General features: G+C 44.6%; 1 protein-coding gene across 1 annotated transcript; it reads right to left on the bottom strand.

Moving 5' to 3' along the window:
* Positions 1 to 446: 446 nt before the first annotated feature.
* Positions 447 to 8,781, bottom strand: LOC116990489 (caltractin-like). The gene is made up of 5 exons (XM_033048217.1): positions 8,589 to 8,781; positions 7,471 to 7,616; positions 6,254 to 6,361; positions 4,080 to 4,183; positions 447 to 1,491 (listed from the first exon to the last, which is right to left on the bottom strand). Exons 1-5 carry the CDS (start codon positions 8,733 to 8,735, stop codon positions 1,319 to 1,321), a joined length of 678 nt encoding a protein of 225 aa, XP_032904108.1. The 5' UTR covers positions 8,736 to 8,781; the 3' UTR covers positions 447 to 1,318.
* Positions 8,782 to 17,017: the final 8,236 nt, after the last annotated feature.

Here is a 17,017-nt window from a genome sequence, read left to right as displayed (position 1 = left end):
CCAGTAAACATGCCTCACCTACCCTCCAGCACATAATCTCCACCACGCATGCATGCACACGCTTGTGCACACATGCACAGTCAGTCGTGGGTTAGTGTGCATGCATCCATCTGGTTTCAGAACTTGGCTGGCAGAAAAAAGCCACAAAATGCTGGAGTAACTCAGTGGATCAGGCAGCATCTCTGGAGAATGTAGAAGCAAGGAACTGCAGGTGCTAGATTGCAAAAGAAACATAGAAACATAGAAAATAGGTTCAGGAGTAGGCCATTCGGCCCTTCGAGCCTGCACCGCCATTCAATATAATCATGGCTGATCATCCACAGAGTGCTGGAGTAGCTCAGTGGAGCAGGCGGCATCCCTGGAGAACATCGATAGGGTTGGAACTCTTCAGATTGATTGTGGAGGGGAGGAAAGAAAGCTGGAAGAGAGAAGGGGCAGGACAAAACTTGGCAGGTAATAGGTAGACACAGGGGAGGAGGGTTACTTGATAGAAAGATCGTTGGATAAAGGCTAGAGATGAAAAGACAGAAGGTGTGAGACAAAAGGATTGAAGAGTTGGTGATGAGAGACTCTTCAATCCTTTTCCCAGACACCTTTGGTCCCACTCTGACAAGCACCTCCCCAGATACTTCAATCTGCCCTTGTGAATCAGAAATGCAATCCTGACTTTGCTTGCTGAGGCAAACTTTCAATGATCATGAGGGAAGGACCTTCATTTCAATCTGATACTGTTTCTACCAGCAGAAACGAGTCATCTACAAGCTCAGCACCAGAGATGGAGTACTAGGAAACTGTAAGGGATATACAAGGTGATATTCATAGAAAATAACAGGGCACAAAACAGCACAAAGCGCTCAATGACAAAACGTCATACAGGCCAGGCATCCCTGTGCACACACCCCTTGTAGCTAAACCTTGAGCAGCTGAGTGGAAGAAGGGGAACTGGATCTTTCTCTGAAAATAAAAGGGAAAATATTATGTGCCGACGGAGGAGATTAGTTTGACTTGGATCATATTCAGCATGGACTTTGTGGGCTGAAGGGCCTGTTCTTGTGCTCTACTGTTCTATGATCTGTGTTCTATGTTGGCTGTGGATTCCAACAAAGAGATGGTCTGGACCAGATGCAGAGATGGTGGTTTTTTGATATTGATTTGTGTTGGTGTTGCGTTGGTGATTTGATAGACGTTTATACAATTATGAGACAAGGTAGGGTAGACAGTCAGAACCTTTTCCCAGGATGGAAAAATCAAATACTTGAGATATGGATTAGGAATGAAGGTGCCTACAGATTGGAAACGTCCAGGGGAATGTGATCAGTTAGAACAGGCTTGTTTGCAGCATGAGATCAATAAACTCTTCCATGTCCACTGTGCCATCTCCATCTGTATCCACTTCTCTGATCATCTCCCGTAATTCCTGGTGGGAGAAGTAGACACCAGCAGACTTACAGGCCTCCTTGAGATTGTCAAAAGTGATCTTCCCATCACTGTCTGCAAGTAATCACATTTACATGCTTACGGAAAGAATCACTTAATATCTTTCCATTTTTTTCTCACTGGAACATAACATAATGGACTAAAAATGAAGGGAGAAAATAATTGATTAATCGTTCTGGAAACTGTTTAGTTACTGCAAATATGAAGCAGCAAAACAGTAATTCACAACACAAAATCCCACGTGGAGGTTTGAAGGATGTCACACAGCACCAAATCATTAATCGACTCATTAGCATTTCCCCCACAGTTAGCACAGAATGTTCATGAGGTCCTCCGCGGATGGTGCTTGAGTTTGAGTTTAGTTTATTGTCACGTGTATCAAGGTACAGGGAAAAGCTTTTGTTTCATGCTAACCAGTCAGCAGAAAAACAATACATGATTACAATCGAGCCATCCACAGTGTACAGACACACGATAAAGGGAATAACGTTTAGTGCAAGGTAAAGCCAGTAAATTATGATCAAAAATAATCCGACGGTCTCCAATGACATAGATAGGACTGCTCTCTAGTTGTTTGTAGAATGGTTCAATTGCCTGATAACAGCTGGGATGGAACTCCCTGAATCTGGAAGTGTGCGTTTTCACATTTCTATGCATTTTGCCCGATGGGAGAGGGGAGGAGAGGGAGTGGGCAGGGTGTGAATCATCTTTGATTATGCTGGTGGCCTTGCCGAGGCAGCGTGAAGTGTAAATTGAGTCAATGGAAGGGAGGTTGGTTTGTGTGATGGTCTGGGCTGCGTCCACAATTCTCTGCAATTTCATGTGGTCTTGGATGAAGCTGTTCCCAAACCAAGCTGTGATGTATCCCCATAAAATACTTTCTATGACGCATCTGCAGAAGGTGCAGTGCATGGAAGTGGAGGAATAAGCAGTGATCGGGAGTCAGAATGATGAACAAGGTTGTTTCAGATTGCAGAGAGGTAAAACCAAACAAGATCTGAGAAAGGGAATTTTGCAATTACAATTTAGTTTAGTTTATTGTCACGTGTACCGAAGTACAGTGAAAAGCTTTTGTTGCATGCTAACCAGGCAGCGGAATGACAATACATGATTATAATTGAGCTATCCACAGTGTATAGAAACATGATGAAGGGAATAATGTTGAGTGCAAGATAAAGTCTAATAAAGTACAATTGAAGATAGCCCAATGGTCTCCCAGGAGGAAGAGAGCTGGCAGAAGACTGGGAAATGACTTTGAACATAATAGTTATTATGAATTCCAAGACAGAAGATGGGTTAATGCAGTGCAGCATAAGGGGATAATGTTGAAGTCTGTACGAATGAAATGAAATGTACGCTCAGCATAAAGAAGGGCAAGTGTTGCTGTTGAAAAAGCCCAAATTCCCAGATGCTATTTTACCTGGGTGCCGTAACAGACAATGGTGATGGTATCAATTGTCCATTCATAGAAGAACCAGGTTTAGGAAGTCCGTCCACCACCGTTTTTCCAGATCCTTTAATCAAGACAAAATCTCCCTCCTCTGAAATCCCCTTGAAAATGTTGCGCCTTGGCTGGGTGAAGCGGCCGATCTCAACCTCATCGGAACTTCCACGGCTGATCGGCGGGTTGCATTTTCCCCCTGCGGCTGGGGCTCTGGAACTCCGACCCAGATCTGCACCCGACTTTGCGGCCGGGATCTCAGCCCCCACATGGCCACAACCTCTGTTGGTCCGCCAAAACAGATTAAAGGTTCTAGAACCAAAGATGCTGGAAAATCGGTGGTGGATCTGTATTAGAAAGATGATCAGTTCTTGCAGAGCCTGGGGTTTTGTCAGTATTAAGGTGCAGGAACAAAGCTTGGGGAAAGGATAGAAATGGTTGTGACAACTGCGATGCCCTTAGACAGCCCCAACACTCCTTCATGGACGTTTGGGCTGTGTTCAATCATGAAAATGATTTAAAACAGAGAAGGAGCAGACTGTCAGGTAAGAATTCATGAAACTCGTAGGAAGACAAGAAAGCAAACAAATCTCCAATCCCCAGGCACAGAAACAAATACTTTCAGATGGTTGATTGTTTGGTTCAGCTATGCAGATGATCCGCTGAGTTACTCCAGCACCCCGCGCCTATCTTCAGTATAAGCCAGCATCTGCAGTTCCTTCCTACATATACACATGATCAACTGGCTCTTACCCTCCACATAAAGTAAAGATCACTCAAAGATCAAAGGAAGCTTTGTTCTTAATACGGAGCATCTAAAAATGTCAGAAACATTAGAAGCAGCACAATATTTGAAATGAAAGAGTACTGGAGATTGTGAAAGAATAAAAATTACAATCAGAAATGTTGAATTCTTTCGGTGAGCTAACATAAAGGATGGGGTGAGAGACCTCATGCAGTCCTGAGTTCTATGACTTAGGGTTATATTCTCTTGGTTACAGACATTGTATCTGAACAAAAGTGGATAAAGGCATAATATATGTCAAAAGCCTGGTAATGTTGAGCGCACAACAGAAAATAATTTTATTTTCATCTTTGCTGTTGCAACTTTAGCTCAATCCAATATTTTGTGAACCCATGATTCCGTTTCTGTTGAGAAAACATGGGCTGATTTTTGCAAATTAGTATAACTATTACTCACCGCAATCAAAGAGATCAAATCCCTGTTTAATCTCCTCAAGGGTATCTCTTGCTTCTCCCTGATGCTCTATAACAATCTGGAGGAACTCACGGAAACTCACATTCCTGGGGTAAAACAAGAAGACGGCAAATGGATGAGATGGTGCGCTCACTGAGTTCAATGCTACCTCTGGGTGATGGAGCAGTGAAACAAGTAGATCCGGGATACATAGTTCCTTAAAAGTGGCCTCACAGGTAGCCAGGGTGGTCAAGAAAGCTTTCGACACATTGGACTTCATCAGTCTTGCAGCATTGACTATAGAAGTTGGGAGGTCATGTTACAGTTGTACAAGTCGTTGGTGAGACCACATTTAGAGTATTATGTTCAGTTTGGGTCACCTGGTTATAGGAAAGGTGTTGTTAAGCTGGAAAGGGTGCAGAGAAGATTTGCGAGAATGTTGCCAGGGCTCGAGGGCCCAAGCGAAAGGGAGATGTTGCACAGACTAGGACTTTCAGAGCGCAGGAGGATGAGGGGCAATCATGAGAGGAATAGATAAAGTAAATGCACAGAGTCCTTTACCCAGAGTAGGGGAATCAAGAACCAGAGGGCATTGGTTTAAGGTGAGGGGGAGAACCTGAAGGGCAACTTTTTTTTTACACAACGTGTGGTAGGTGTATGGAACGAGCTGCCAGAGGAGGTATTTGAAGCAAGTACTATCACAACAAAACATTTAGACAGGTACATGGATAAGATAGGTTTTGAGGGGTATGGGCCTAACGAAGACAGTTGGGCTAGTATAGGTGGGGCATGAATGAGGTATGCAGTGACATTTTCAAGAATTAAAATATAGGACTAGACTTGCCAATTCGCATCCCTTACACAAGTTACCACCTAACACCAGTTTCTGTGACCTCCCATGTTAATGGAATTCATGTCTGGTGCCTGTCCACTGAGTCCACCCCCAGCAGTACCAACACTTTCAGAAAGAGTGTAGGGTGATTGAGGGTTTGAGCATGGAATCAAGTGCTTCAGCTCATTGGGCCTGCACCAACCAGGAAGTTAATACAATACTCTCTTTCTCTGAACTGGTTTGGGTAATCTGCACCACAACCGGATACATTTCTGTTCCATCATTGTGTCATTCTGACTCTCAGTCTTTGCTAACACCACGTCATGCATTCTCCCTACTCATCATCTCATAGAGAGATACAGCAGAGAATCAGGCCCTTTGTCAAGACCGGGCTGAACATCAACCACCTTGTTACACTAATCCTACATTATTCTAATTTTCCTTTATGCTCCACTTATTTCCGTCAACTCTCCACGGATGCTACCACTCACCCACACATTCAGGTCAATTTTCAGTGGCCAATTATCCCACATCGTTGGACATGGAAGGAAACTGGAGCACCCAGAGAAAACCCACACGGTGACAGGGAGAGTGCGCAAACTCCACACTGACAGCATCCAGTTGAGCCCTGGTATCTGCTCCTTCAACATCTGCAGTAAGATGTTGCAGATGCTCTACCAATCGGTGGTAGCCAGTGCCATCTTCTTCACTGTCGTCTGCTGGGGCAGCAGGGCGAAGGCTGTGGATGCCAATAGGATTAACAAACCCATCAGGAAGGCTGGCTCCATCCTGGGGGAAGAGTTGAATTCATGGGAGGTGGTCTTGGAGGGGAGGATGCTCCTCAAACCACAGAGCATCTTGGACAATACAGCTCACCCCCTCCATGACACACTGGTCAACCTGAGGAGCACCTTCAGCAACAGACTGGTTCCATCAAGATGCAGTACAGAACGCCACAGGAGATCTTTCTTCCCTGTGGCTATCAAACTGGACAACTCCTCCCCTTTCTGTCGTGGGGTAAAGACTGACTATCTCCTCCGCTCCCCAATCTTTGTACATCTCCAATCCTTTCCACTTGTCACTTTAAGTTCATGTATTTTATGTTTTATGACTGTCGGCGGATTAATCTCCTTCCTGGGATAAATAATTTTTTATGGCATCGTATCGTATCGTATCGTATCGTATCGTATCCGGCGCTGTGAGGCAGTGGCCCTACTATCTGTACCATTGCACCACCTAGGGGATTGGATGGCACACTGCAAGACATACATTGAACAAACTAAGAACTGCTGACAAACATGTATGACTGTCATGATGAACAATGGCCAATAATTGTTAAACTTACTCTTTTTTTAATGGCCCCAAACTTCTCAGCGTTGTGCCCAGTTCCTCCTGATTGACACCAAAACCAAGGGTACGGAGGGCCGAGTGAACATCGGTTGCATTAAGATACCTAAGTTAAAAGTGACTGATTAAAATTAAATTGTTTTTAATGTTCAAATAATTATATCCCACATATTTTTGACCTGCCTTTAGCCATTGAGAATGAAAAATAAATGCTAAAAACAGTTGTGATCAACACTGTTTTCCTCTTTCCACACATGATGACTGATCAACTGAGTTTTTCCCAGATTCTCTGTATTTACAGCCTTTACAATCGTTTATAACGCCATCAATTTTCAAAATCAACTACTTTATTAGAACGTAACTAAACATAATATTTCCTGATGCATTAGCTACAAATATGAAGACTCAACTAGAGTCATAGAGTGATAGTGAGGGAACAGGCCCATCGGCCCAACTTGCCCACACTGGCCAACATGTCCCAGCTACACTAGCCCTACCAGCCCACGTTTGGTCCATATCCCTCCAAACCTGTCATAAGGTCATAAGGAATAGGAGTAGAATTAGGCCATTCGGCCCATCAAGTCTACTCCGCCATTCAATCATGGCTGATCTATCTCTCCCTCCTAACCCCAATCCATGTCCTATCCATGTACCTGTCTAACGGTTTTAGGACACCCCTTTCTGATTCCGATCTGACAGACACACACTGCACTGAAACTGACTCTTTGGCCCATCAAGTCCACGATGGCCCATCAAGGGCCATCAAGTCCATTATGCTGCAAACCTCCCCAAACAACACTTCCATGTTCATGGAAGATGGGTCTGAAAAAGGTCGAAACGTCACCTATGCATATTCTCCTGAGATGTGGCCTGACCTGCTGAATTAGCCCAGCCCTGGGTCTTTTATGTAAAACAGCATCTGCAGTTGCTTGTCTCTACTCCCATGTTCAATGCAGCTGCAACCAACAAACTCAAATTCTCTGTCTGTTACACTAAGTATGCACAGAGTTCCTAGATCTGCTTGAAACACACGTTTGTTCTGATACTTTACTTCTTAATATAACATGATGCCCAGTCCATTCTGAGCTTTCGGGCCTGAAATGTATGGAAAGAAAATCTATTACCCAACAATGTCCTAAGCATTAACTTTCACTTCCCTGTTTTTTCACTTTGTTCTCAGATTGCTGAGTTCGACATTTGGTTTTTGGCACTCACCCCACTTTATTTGTGTCGGAGTTGTTAAACACGACCCTGAGATCCCTGATGTCCTGGGGTGTCAATTCCTGCTGGATTTTGCAGGATAAATCTCCACAAGCCATCTCTTGTTGTTCTTCTTTCCACTCTTGAAGAAAAGCGAGCAACTGCAGGGGAAAATAAATCACATCTATTACAGTAGAGACACTATTGCATGCAAGTTTTTGAGGAGGTCAGTTTAGTTTAGATGAGCTATGTTTAGAGATACAGTGTGGAACGAGGCCCTTTGGCCCATTGAGTACGCTGACCATCGATCACCTGTTATCCCACTTTTGCATCCTACACTCTAGAGGCAATTTACAGAAGCCATTCAACCTACAAACTCGCACACCTTTGGGATGTGGGAGGAAACTGAAGCACCCGGAGAAAACCCGCGCGGTCACAGAGAGAACGTACAAACTCCGTACAGACTCTATTGTGTGTTACCTCCAGGTGCTCCGGTTTCATCGCACATCCCAAAGACGTGCGGGTTTGTAAGTCAATTCCCCCCAGTGTGTAGGGAGTGGAATAACGAAAGTGGGAGAATATGGAGCTAGTGTGACCGATGCTCAGCATGGACTCGGTGGGCCGAAGGGCCGGTTTCTGTGCTGTTACTGCAAAACACAATGAGATTTAAAAAAACAATTATTGCAACACTTTCAACAAAACAAATGGAGATCAGCGGGCAACACGGTGGCGCAGCGGTCGAGCTACTGCCTTACAGCGCCAGAGACCCGTGTTCGATCCTGACTATGGGTGATTGTCTGTATTGTGTTTGTACATTCTCCTCGTGATCTGTGTGGGTTTTCTCCGAGATCTCTGGTTTCCTCCCACTCTCCAAAGATGTACAGGTTTGTAGGTTAATTGGCTTCGGTAAAAATGTATAAATGTAAAATTGTCTTTAGTGTATGTAGGGTAGTGTTAATGTGCGGGGATTGCTGGTCAGTGTGGACTCAGTGGGCCGAAGGGCCTGTTTCCACGCTGTATCTCTAAACTAAACTGAACTAAACTAAACAGTGGATGACCTGGATCAGTAACAATGATTAGACCAACTCTGCCGACAAGTCTCACTTTTAACATGACATAGATCATGGCCTTACCTTCTCCCCCAGTGGGATGGGTGGAGGAACATTTTCTGGTGCAATGGAGTCAAGAGGACAATTATAACTTTCCGAAGGTTTTTTAGACTCTTTCCCAGTAAGTGTTTTCTTCTTTTTCTTCACAATCTTCTTTTTCTTTGAAGGCATTTCCCCAGCTTTACAGCAAACCGTGCTATGTTGCCCAGTGCAGCACCGGATGCTTGGAGGAAATACTTTAAAACTCAGTTACTATTAGCAACCCAGTCAACAATCCCAGCTACTCCTGAAGACAGTCAGGTCCACCAGCAGGTGGTGCTGTTTGAATTGGAACCAGCTATTGGCAATCCAGTATTTGAAGAAATCTAATCAGGAGTCAAGAGTCCAGAGTGTTTCATTGTCATATTTACTGATATGAAACAATGAAATTCTTACTTGCAGCAGCACAACAGGTCTGTATTCAATAAATGACATGATAAACAAAAAAAAAAGAGTTTAAGAAGGAACTGCAGATGAATCTGAATCTGAATCTGAATCTGAATCTGATGCTGGAAAATCGAAGGTAGACATAAATGCTGGAGATACTCAGCGGGTGAGGCAGCATCTATGGAGCGAAGGAAATAGGCAAAATTTGGCTGCAGAGTGGCGCAGCAGTAGAATTGCTGTCTTACAGCGCCAGAGACCCGGGTTCGATCCTGACTACGGGTGCTGTCTGTACGGAGTTTTTACGTTCTCCCTGTGACCACGTGGGTTACCTCCGGGTGCTCCGGTCCCCGCCCCCAAAGACATACAGGTTTGTAGGCTAATTGGCTCTGATAAAAAAATGAAATTGTCCCTTGTGTATAGGATAGTGCTAGTATACGGGTGCTCGCTGTTTAGCGTGGACTCGTTGGGCCGAACGGCCTGTTTCAATGCTGTACCTCTAAAGTTCAAAGTCTAAAGTTCAATAAATTAAAAAAAAACAATACTAGTGTTAGAACAAAACTCTAAACTAAACTAAACTAAAAGTCCGAAGTCCCTAATGCAAGCAAGACAGTTCATCGTTCGAAGTTTAGTTGGTGTTTGTAGTGTATAATAGTTGTTGGGAATAAACTGTTCCTAAACCCGGAGGTTACGTTTTCAGTCTCCTATAGCTTCTTCCTGTTGGCAGGAATGGAATGATAGCGTGGCCAAGGTACTGTGGGTCCTTGATGATGCTGGCTGTCTTGTTGAGGCAGTGCCTCCTGTGGATCCCTTTGATGGTGCGGAGATCAGTACCTGTGATACGGGGAAGTGTCCACTATGTTTTGTAATCTCATTAGTTCATGGGCATTCGAGTTGCCAAACCAGGCCGTGATGCAACCAATCAACGTGCTCTATACTGTATACCAGCAGAAGTTCAGGAGTGTACTCATCAACATACCGAATCTCCTCAAATCTTCTAAGTAGAAGCGTTGATGACCTTTCTTTACAATTGCATCAACGTGCTGAGTCCAGGACATATTATTTTTTGTCTCGTTTTTATGTAGTTTTTGTTATTTTTTTTGTTGGGGTATGTGTGTGGGGGGGAGGGGGTAACTTTAAAATCTTTCCCCTGCACGGGAGACCCGACCTTTTCTTTGTCGGGTCTCCGTTGTCGTTGGGGCTGCAACGTGGAGCGGCCTCCAACAGGAACGACCTGGGGTTCCAGCTGCGGAGCTGCCGACTACTCACCGTCACGGGGCTGGCCGAGTCCGGAGCGGGTGGAGCGGTGGTGGATGCTGCTGCCACCCGACCCCTGGAGATTCGGAGGCTGCAACTGCGGGTTTGGCGGATGCCGGCACCGGGAGCCCGCGGGTCCCTGCTGGGAGACCGCTTTTCGGGGCTTCTGCAATGGCGACTTCTCCCGCCCGAGTTGCGGGGTTGAAGATTACCTGAGCGGGGCCTTACAGCACCGCCCCGCGCGGCTTGGAATGGCCGCGGGACTTTGCGAGCGCACGCCGGGGGCTCTAACAACTAGACCCGGTGCGCGACCTTGCATCACCCGGCGTGGCTTTAATGGCCGCGGGACAATCGCCATCGCCAGCCGGGGGCTTTGACTTTGACTCTGACTCTGACATGGGGGGGGAGAGTGCAGTGGAGAGATAAGTTTTTTTTGCCTTCCATCACAACGATGTGATGGATGTTTGTGTAAACTGTGTTGTGTCTCGGGTCTTTTTGTTTTGTAATGTATGGCTGCAGAAACGACATTTCGTTTGGACCTCAAGGGGTCCAAATGACAATAAATTGAATTGTATTGTATTGTATTGTATATATATCTTCAGAGATATGTACGCCCAGGAACCTGAAGTTTATTCTCTGCACCACTGATTCAGTTGCAAAGGGATGCGCACAGTCCTTGAGCTTAATAACAGGCTTATGATGGTGTTGAAAGTCGACCTGTAATCAATGAACTGTGTGATATGTATGTTTGTTGTTCAAGTGGTCCAGTGCAGAGTGGAGCGCCAATAAGATCGCATTCCCTTTGATCTATTGTAGCGGCAGGCAAATTGTACCAAGTCTAGGCTTGTGTTGAAGTTGGAGTTGATATGCGCCTTAATCATCCTCTCAAAATCTCTTTGTTCCTTGAATTAAATAGTCTGACAATTTTTGGTAGACAAAAATGCTGGAGAAACCTAGCGGGTGAGGCAACATCTATGGAGCGAAGGAAGTAGGCAATGTTTCGGGTCGAAACCCTTCTTCGGACAATTTCTGTTCTTTTCACGTACTCTGATTAATTTTGTATCTATTAAGATTTAAACCTGTTAAAGATTTTTACTACTTGTTGAGTGCAAAGGTGAAAGAGATTACAGATGCTCGGGCAAAGCACAAAGTTCTGGAGGAACTCAGCGAGGCAGTCAGCATCTGGGGAGGGAATGGACAGGTAACGTTTCGGGTTGGGTCCCTTCTTCAGGATTACAGGGAGAAAATTGGAAAATAGAGGTGGGGCGGGGGAAAGCCTGGCAAGTAATAGGTGGACACAGGTGAGGAGGGGTTTGATTCATACATAGATGGAATAAATGACAAAAGTTAAAGTTGAAAGGAAGACAAAAGGGTATCGGATAAGGGGAGAAGAGGTGAGGGTAATGTCAAACTGAAGGGTGAGAGATGGATGGATAAGGGGATAAAAGGGCAATGGGGGAAATCGGGAATAAAAAGTCAGAACACTTGAAGAACTCAGTGGATCAATCAATATATGTGGAGGCATAAGTTTGTTGTTGTTTTGGAGTGAGCTCCAGTATCAAAGTCTCAACCTGAAATGTCTGAAGAAGGATCTCGACCCGAAATGTCACCCATTCCTTCTCTCCAGAGAAGCTGCCTGCCATGCTGAGTTACTCCAGAATTTTGTGTCTATCTTCGGTTTCAACCTGCATCTGCAGTTCCTTCCGACACATGTCGACCATCCCTTTGCTTCCATAGATGCCATTTGACATCCTGAGTTCCTCCAGCGATTTGTTTTTCATCCTTTTCTAGGCTGGGTTTGGAGGAAGATGCCCAAATGATAACAGGGAGCGAAACACCTCGCTTTTAAAAATTATTTGTTGCATTTGCTACACAACACATAACGTGGAGATTCAACTCTTCGATTATATATTTTTTTCAGCGCAAAGTCAGCCTCAGAAATTGAAGGTCAGAAGTGGCAATGCTGTGGAAATGTTATGTGTGTGAGTGATAGAACAAATCAGACCTCCAACCTGCAAACACTTGTAAACGTACAAAATGCTTTAGGTGAATGTATTTTTTAACAATGTTCTCATATCCCTCAAAAACATTTCACTTGCGACATGTTATCAGAGTCCTAGAGAGAGATACAGAGCAGAACAGGCCCTTCGGCCCGTCGCGTATGTGTCAACCATCAACCACCCTTTCACACTAAGCCTACTATTTAGTTTAGTTTTTAATTTAGAGATACAGAGCAAAAAAGCCCTTCAACCCACCGTGTCCGCACCGACGAGTCGGTGTCTGGCAAGGAATAGCTGAGGGGGTTGACACAAATGCTGGAGTAAATCAGCGGGATAGGCAGCATCTCTGGAGAGAAGGAATGGATGACTTTTCGGGTTGCAACCCTTCTTCAGACATGTTTATGTCTACCTTCGGTGTAAACCAGCATCTGCAGGTGAGGCGGGGAGGGGTTTGGGGGGGGGGGGGGGGGGGTGGGATGTTGATAGGCAGACGGTTGGACAAAGGCCTGAGATGAAAGGACAGAAGATGTGAGACAAATTGATTCAAGAGTTGTAAATTGTGAAGCTAGAGGAAGGAATGTAGGTAGAGGGGGAGGGGAGAAGAAGGTGTGCATCCAAGTGGGGCACAAGGGAGGGAGGGGGAGGGGAGGGGGAGGAGAGGGGAGGTAGAGAAGTAGGTGGGTAGGTTAAAATTGGAGAATTCAGTGTTCATTCCATTGGGTTATGAGCTACCCAAGTATAATATGAGGTTATGGTATAATATACTGTTCTAGTATAATATACTGTTTACTAGTTTCTGCTCACTCTGGCAATGATGGAGGTGCTGTTCCTCTTGTTTCTCTTTCAACAGATGCTGCCCGGCCTGCTGAGTGTGGCTGAGCCTGGCTCCCTAAACGTTGCCCACATGGACACCCTGACAACATTGACCGATTGTTCAATCTATGGAGCATTGCACAGTCATTCTCAGCCCCATTTGGGGACAGCAATGGTGTTAGACAAGGGGGAATTTTGTCCCCAGTCCCTTTTAATCTAGATATTGATGATCTGTCTAAACAATTGAAAGCCTGTAACACTGGGTGCGTGATTGGTAATATTTTAGTGAATCATATTATGTATGCAGATGATCTTGTGGACTTTAGTCCATCTAGCGATGCTCTCCAGCAACTCCTTACTATATGTTCTGTGTATGGTGTGGAACATGACATTAAATATAATGCTAGTAAGAGTGCTGTTATGACTGTAGAACCAAAGTTTGCAGAGACTAAAGGTGGCATATAACGATGCCATGAGAACACTGCTAAGGAAACCTAGATGGTGTAGTGCCAGTAATATGTTTGTGGCTGCAGGAGTCGGTACTTTAGAAGCTATCCTAAGAAATCACATGTATAAATTCATTTACAGGATAAATGACTCTAAAAATGTAATTATTGTGGCCTTGTCAAACATAAGGGTTAGCACTACACGCTACGAATCCCAGCTGTGGAGACACTGGTATCGTTGTCTCGTTGTAGGACATTGATCATTCTTTTAATCTGGATTTTTAACTTATGTATTGTGTTTAAAAATATATATAATTTATGATGCTTTTATAAGTGATATACTAAGATTTTATATGTACTTTATGATATTTTTTTAATATGCAATGCATTTTTTTTTAATGTAATGTTGCCCCTTGTCTGGACCTCGAGTCCACAATAAAGTTTATTATTATTATTATTATTATTATTATTATTATTATTATTATTATTATTATTATTATTATTATTATTATTATTATTATTATTATTATTATTATTATTATTATTATTATTATTAACTCCCATCCTTCCCTCAGGTGTGCACATCTTCAATATGAAGAAGCTGAGAGGAGTGTGGAGTCCTGCAGTTCATTTCCCTCCATATCCTGGCATAGTCAATGGATTACCCGTGGTTAATGGGTCTCACATAAACCATTGCCATGGTGGACCATGGGCCTGTTTCTGTGCTGTGAGACTTTATACCTCCCGACACACCGACATCAGTGAGGCAACAGGATCAGATGTGAAAGTCAGGCACAAAGTGCTGGAGTAACTCAGTGGGTCAGGCAGCATCTCTGGAAGAAAAGGACGGGTGAGGTGTTGGGTTGGGACACTTTTTCAGATGATGGAGTCGCTGGGGTCAATGGAGGTATTCCCTCTGCCTTCTCTGAAGGGACCACATTAGTGCATCAAACATCAGGGAACAAGCTTAGACCATCTGTTGTAGATGGATCAGTCTCACCCTGCACTAAGGGAAGGTTAGAGATTGAGTCACGCTGTATGACTGTGCTGCATTATTTTGCTGCAGAGAGAACAGATGTGGGTACTTGCTCAAACTACAACTTATTCCAGTTTGAGTGCGTCATATAAAATGTCAAAATGAAATCCAATCCAACACCTCCATTTCCTGCAACCCCGGAGGCAGCATGGCTGTTCTTAAAGGGCTGTTTACTTAGAGCTGTAGACCTGTAGAGTTGTCTGCAATCAATTCTCCAACATTCTGTTTTTCAGGATTGGCTTTCATATTTGTAAAAGGCTAGTTAAAAGGTTACAGAGATTTTAAATGTCACACTTTCAGTTACCTCATGATACATCCTTCACCTGTTCAAAGGCTTTTTTAATATCACTTTTTTGATGTGTTGTTTGAGTTGTGATATTTACTTCCTTTAAAACATTTTTTGGTCCCTTCACTGAAATTATTAAGACAAACTCTGATTCGGGAATAATTATAAAGATCCACGTGAATGGTGGAAATGTGGGATGATTCCAGCAATTAAGTTTAGAGAATGTTTGGAGAATTTAGTAGTCTACGCCGACCAATGATTATCCCGCACACTAGCACTATCTTACACACCAAGGAAAATTTGCAAGTAACATAAGCCGATTAACCTACAAACCTGCACGTCTTTGGAGTGTGGGAGGAAACCCAAGCACCCAGAGAAAATCCAAGTGGTCGCAGGGAGAATGTACAAACTCCGTACAAACAGCACCCGTAGTCAGGATCGAACCCGGGTCTCCTGCGATGTATGGCAGCAACACTACCACCGCGCCACCGCTGTGCTACTGAAAGATTCATTAAGATTTATAAAGATTCGGGGAGTTCAACGAATGATCATTGATCTGAAATGCTGCGGTTGATATTAATTCGTCTACAGACAGCAGAGGGCCTAAGAGGTGTGGAGAGGTAGGTGGAGGTGGAGTGAGGGCAGGGTTGGGGATAATGACCTTCAGTCATGAACTGAATCATTATTTGAGTTACAATTATATACAAAGTAATGTCAGCAAATGCTTTGCATTCAATGCCATGGTTATGGCGATTTGCATGTGTACCTGGGTGTGCCTGTTGATCTGCCCTGAGCCCAGCACACTGATACACTTACAAAAAATGCTCACCATTGTCTTCACTTCCTCAGTGGTTTGAGGAGATTCAGCATTTCACCGAATACTCGATCAAACTTCCACAGGTGTACAGTGGAGAGCAGACTGACTGGTTACGTCAGCGGTGGAGTTGCTCCCTCACCGCGCCAGAGACCCGGGTAGGATCCTGACCACGGGTGCTGTCTGTTCGGAGTTTGTACGTTCTTCCCGTCACTGCGAGGGGTTTCCGGTTTCCTCCCACACTCCAAACACGGCTTCAGTAAAAATTGTGAATTGCCACTAGTGTGTAGGATAGTGTTAAGGGCCTGTCCCACTGTACGAGCTAATTCAAGAGTTCTCCCGAGTTTCCCCTGACTCGAACTCGGAGAATTATGGTAATAGCCGCTCGTAGGTACTCGGGGCCCTCGTGGAGAGCCTCAACCTATTGAATAACTGATAGCTGCAGAGAAGGTTTCACAATTTGTTCTGTTCATTAACATGTTTTATATGTAACAACATAATTTACGGAGCCACTCCACACACTCCCCTCTCACTCCTATCACTGTCCATTCTGGCACCATGTCTACACCCCACTCTCTGTCTCTCTCTTCCACCAACATCCCATTTATTCTCCTTGCTCCGTCTGGTTCACTCCCTCTCCCTCCTCTTGCACTCTCTCGCACCCACCATCCCACTCACTCTCTTAACTCTCTTCCGTCTCTCCTAAGTACCTCTCTTGCACCTCTCTCTGTCACCTTTCTCTCTCCCTCCCATCCCATCTCATCCCTTGATCTCTCTCATTGCTCTGTCACCCATCCTGTGTCCACTCACCATCTATGTTCTCCTCCTTAGTCTCTCACCTCCTCACATTGCCTACACTTATCCACTTTGTCTTAATCCCTTTCCTCGTTCCCATCTCTTTTCTCTCTCTCTCTCACTGTCACCCTCTCTCCATTTTCCCTCTTTCTCCCAATCCCCTCTCCCTACAGCAAATCTCTCTGTCTCCCTTACACACACACAAGTCTTCTATTTCTCTCTTCATTCCCCAACTTCCTTGCGCTGTCCTGTCATAGAGTCATAGAGTGATACAGTGTGGAAACAGGCCCTTCGGCCCAACTTGCCCACACCGGCCAATATGTCCCAGCTACTCTAGTCCCACCTGCATGCGCTTGGTCCATATCCCTCCAAACTTGTCCTATCCATGTACCTGTCTAACTATTTCTTAAACGTTGGGATCGTCCCAGCTGCAACTAGCTCCTCTGGCAGCTTGTTCCATACACCCACCACCCTTTGTATGAAAAAATTACTCCTCAGATTCCTGTTAAATATTTTCCTATGTCCTCTGGTCCTCGATTCCCCTACTCTGGGCAAGAGACTCTGTGATTCTATCCCTCCATAT

The sequence above is a fragment of the Amblyraja radiata genome, chromosome 31, assembly GCF_010909765.2.
Source record: "Amblyraja radiata isolate CabotCenter1 chromosome 31, sAmbRad1.1.pri, whole genome shotgun sequence".
NCBI classification, from domain to species: Eukaryota; Metazoa; Chordata; class Chondrichthyes; order Rajiformes; family Rajidae; genus Amblyraja; species Amblyraja radiata.
This window is presented reverse-complemented; position numbering and strand designations above follow the sequence as displayed.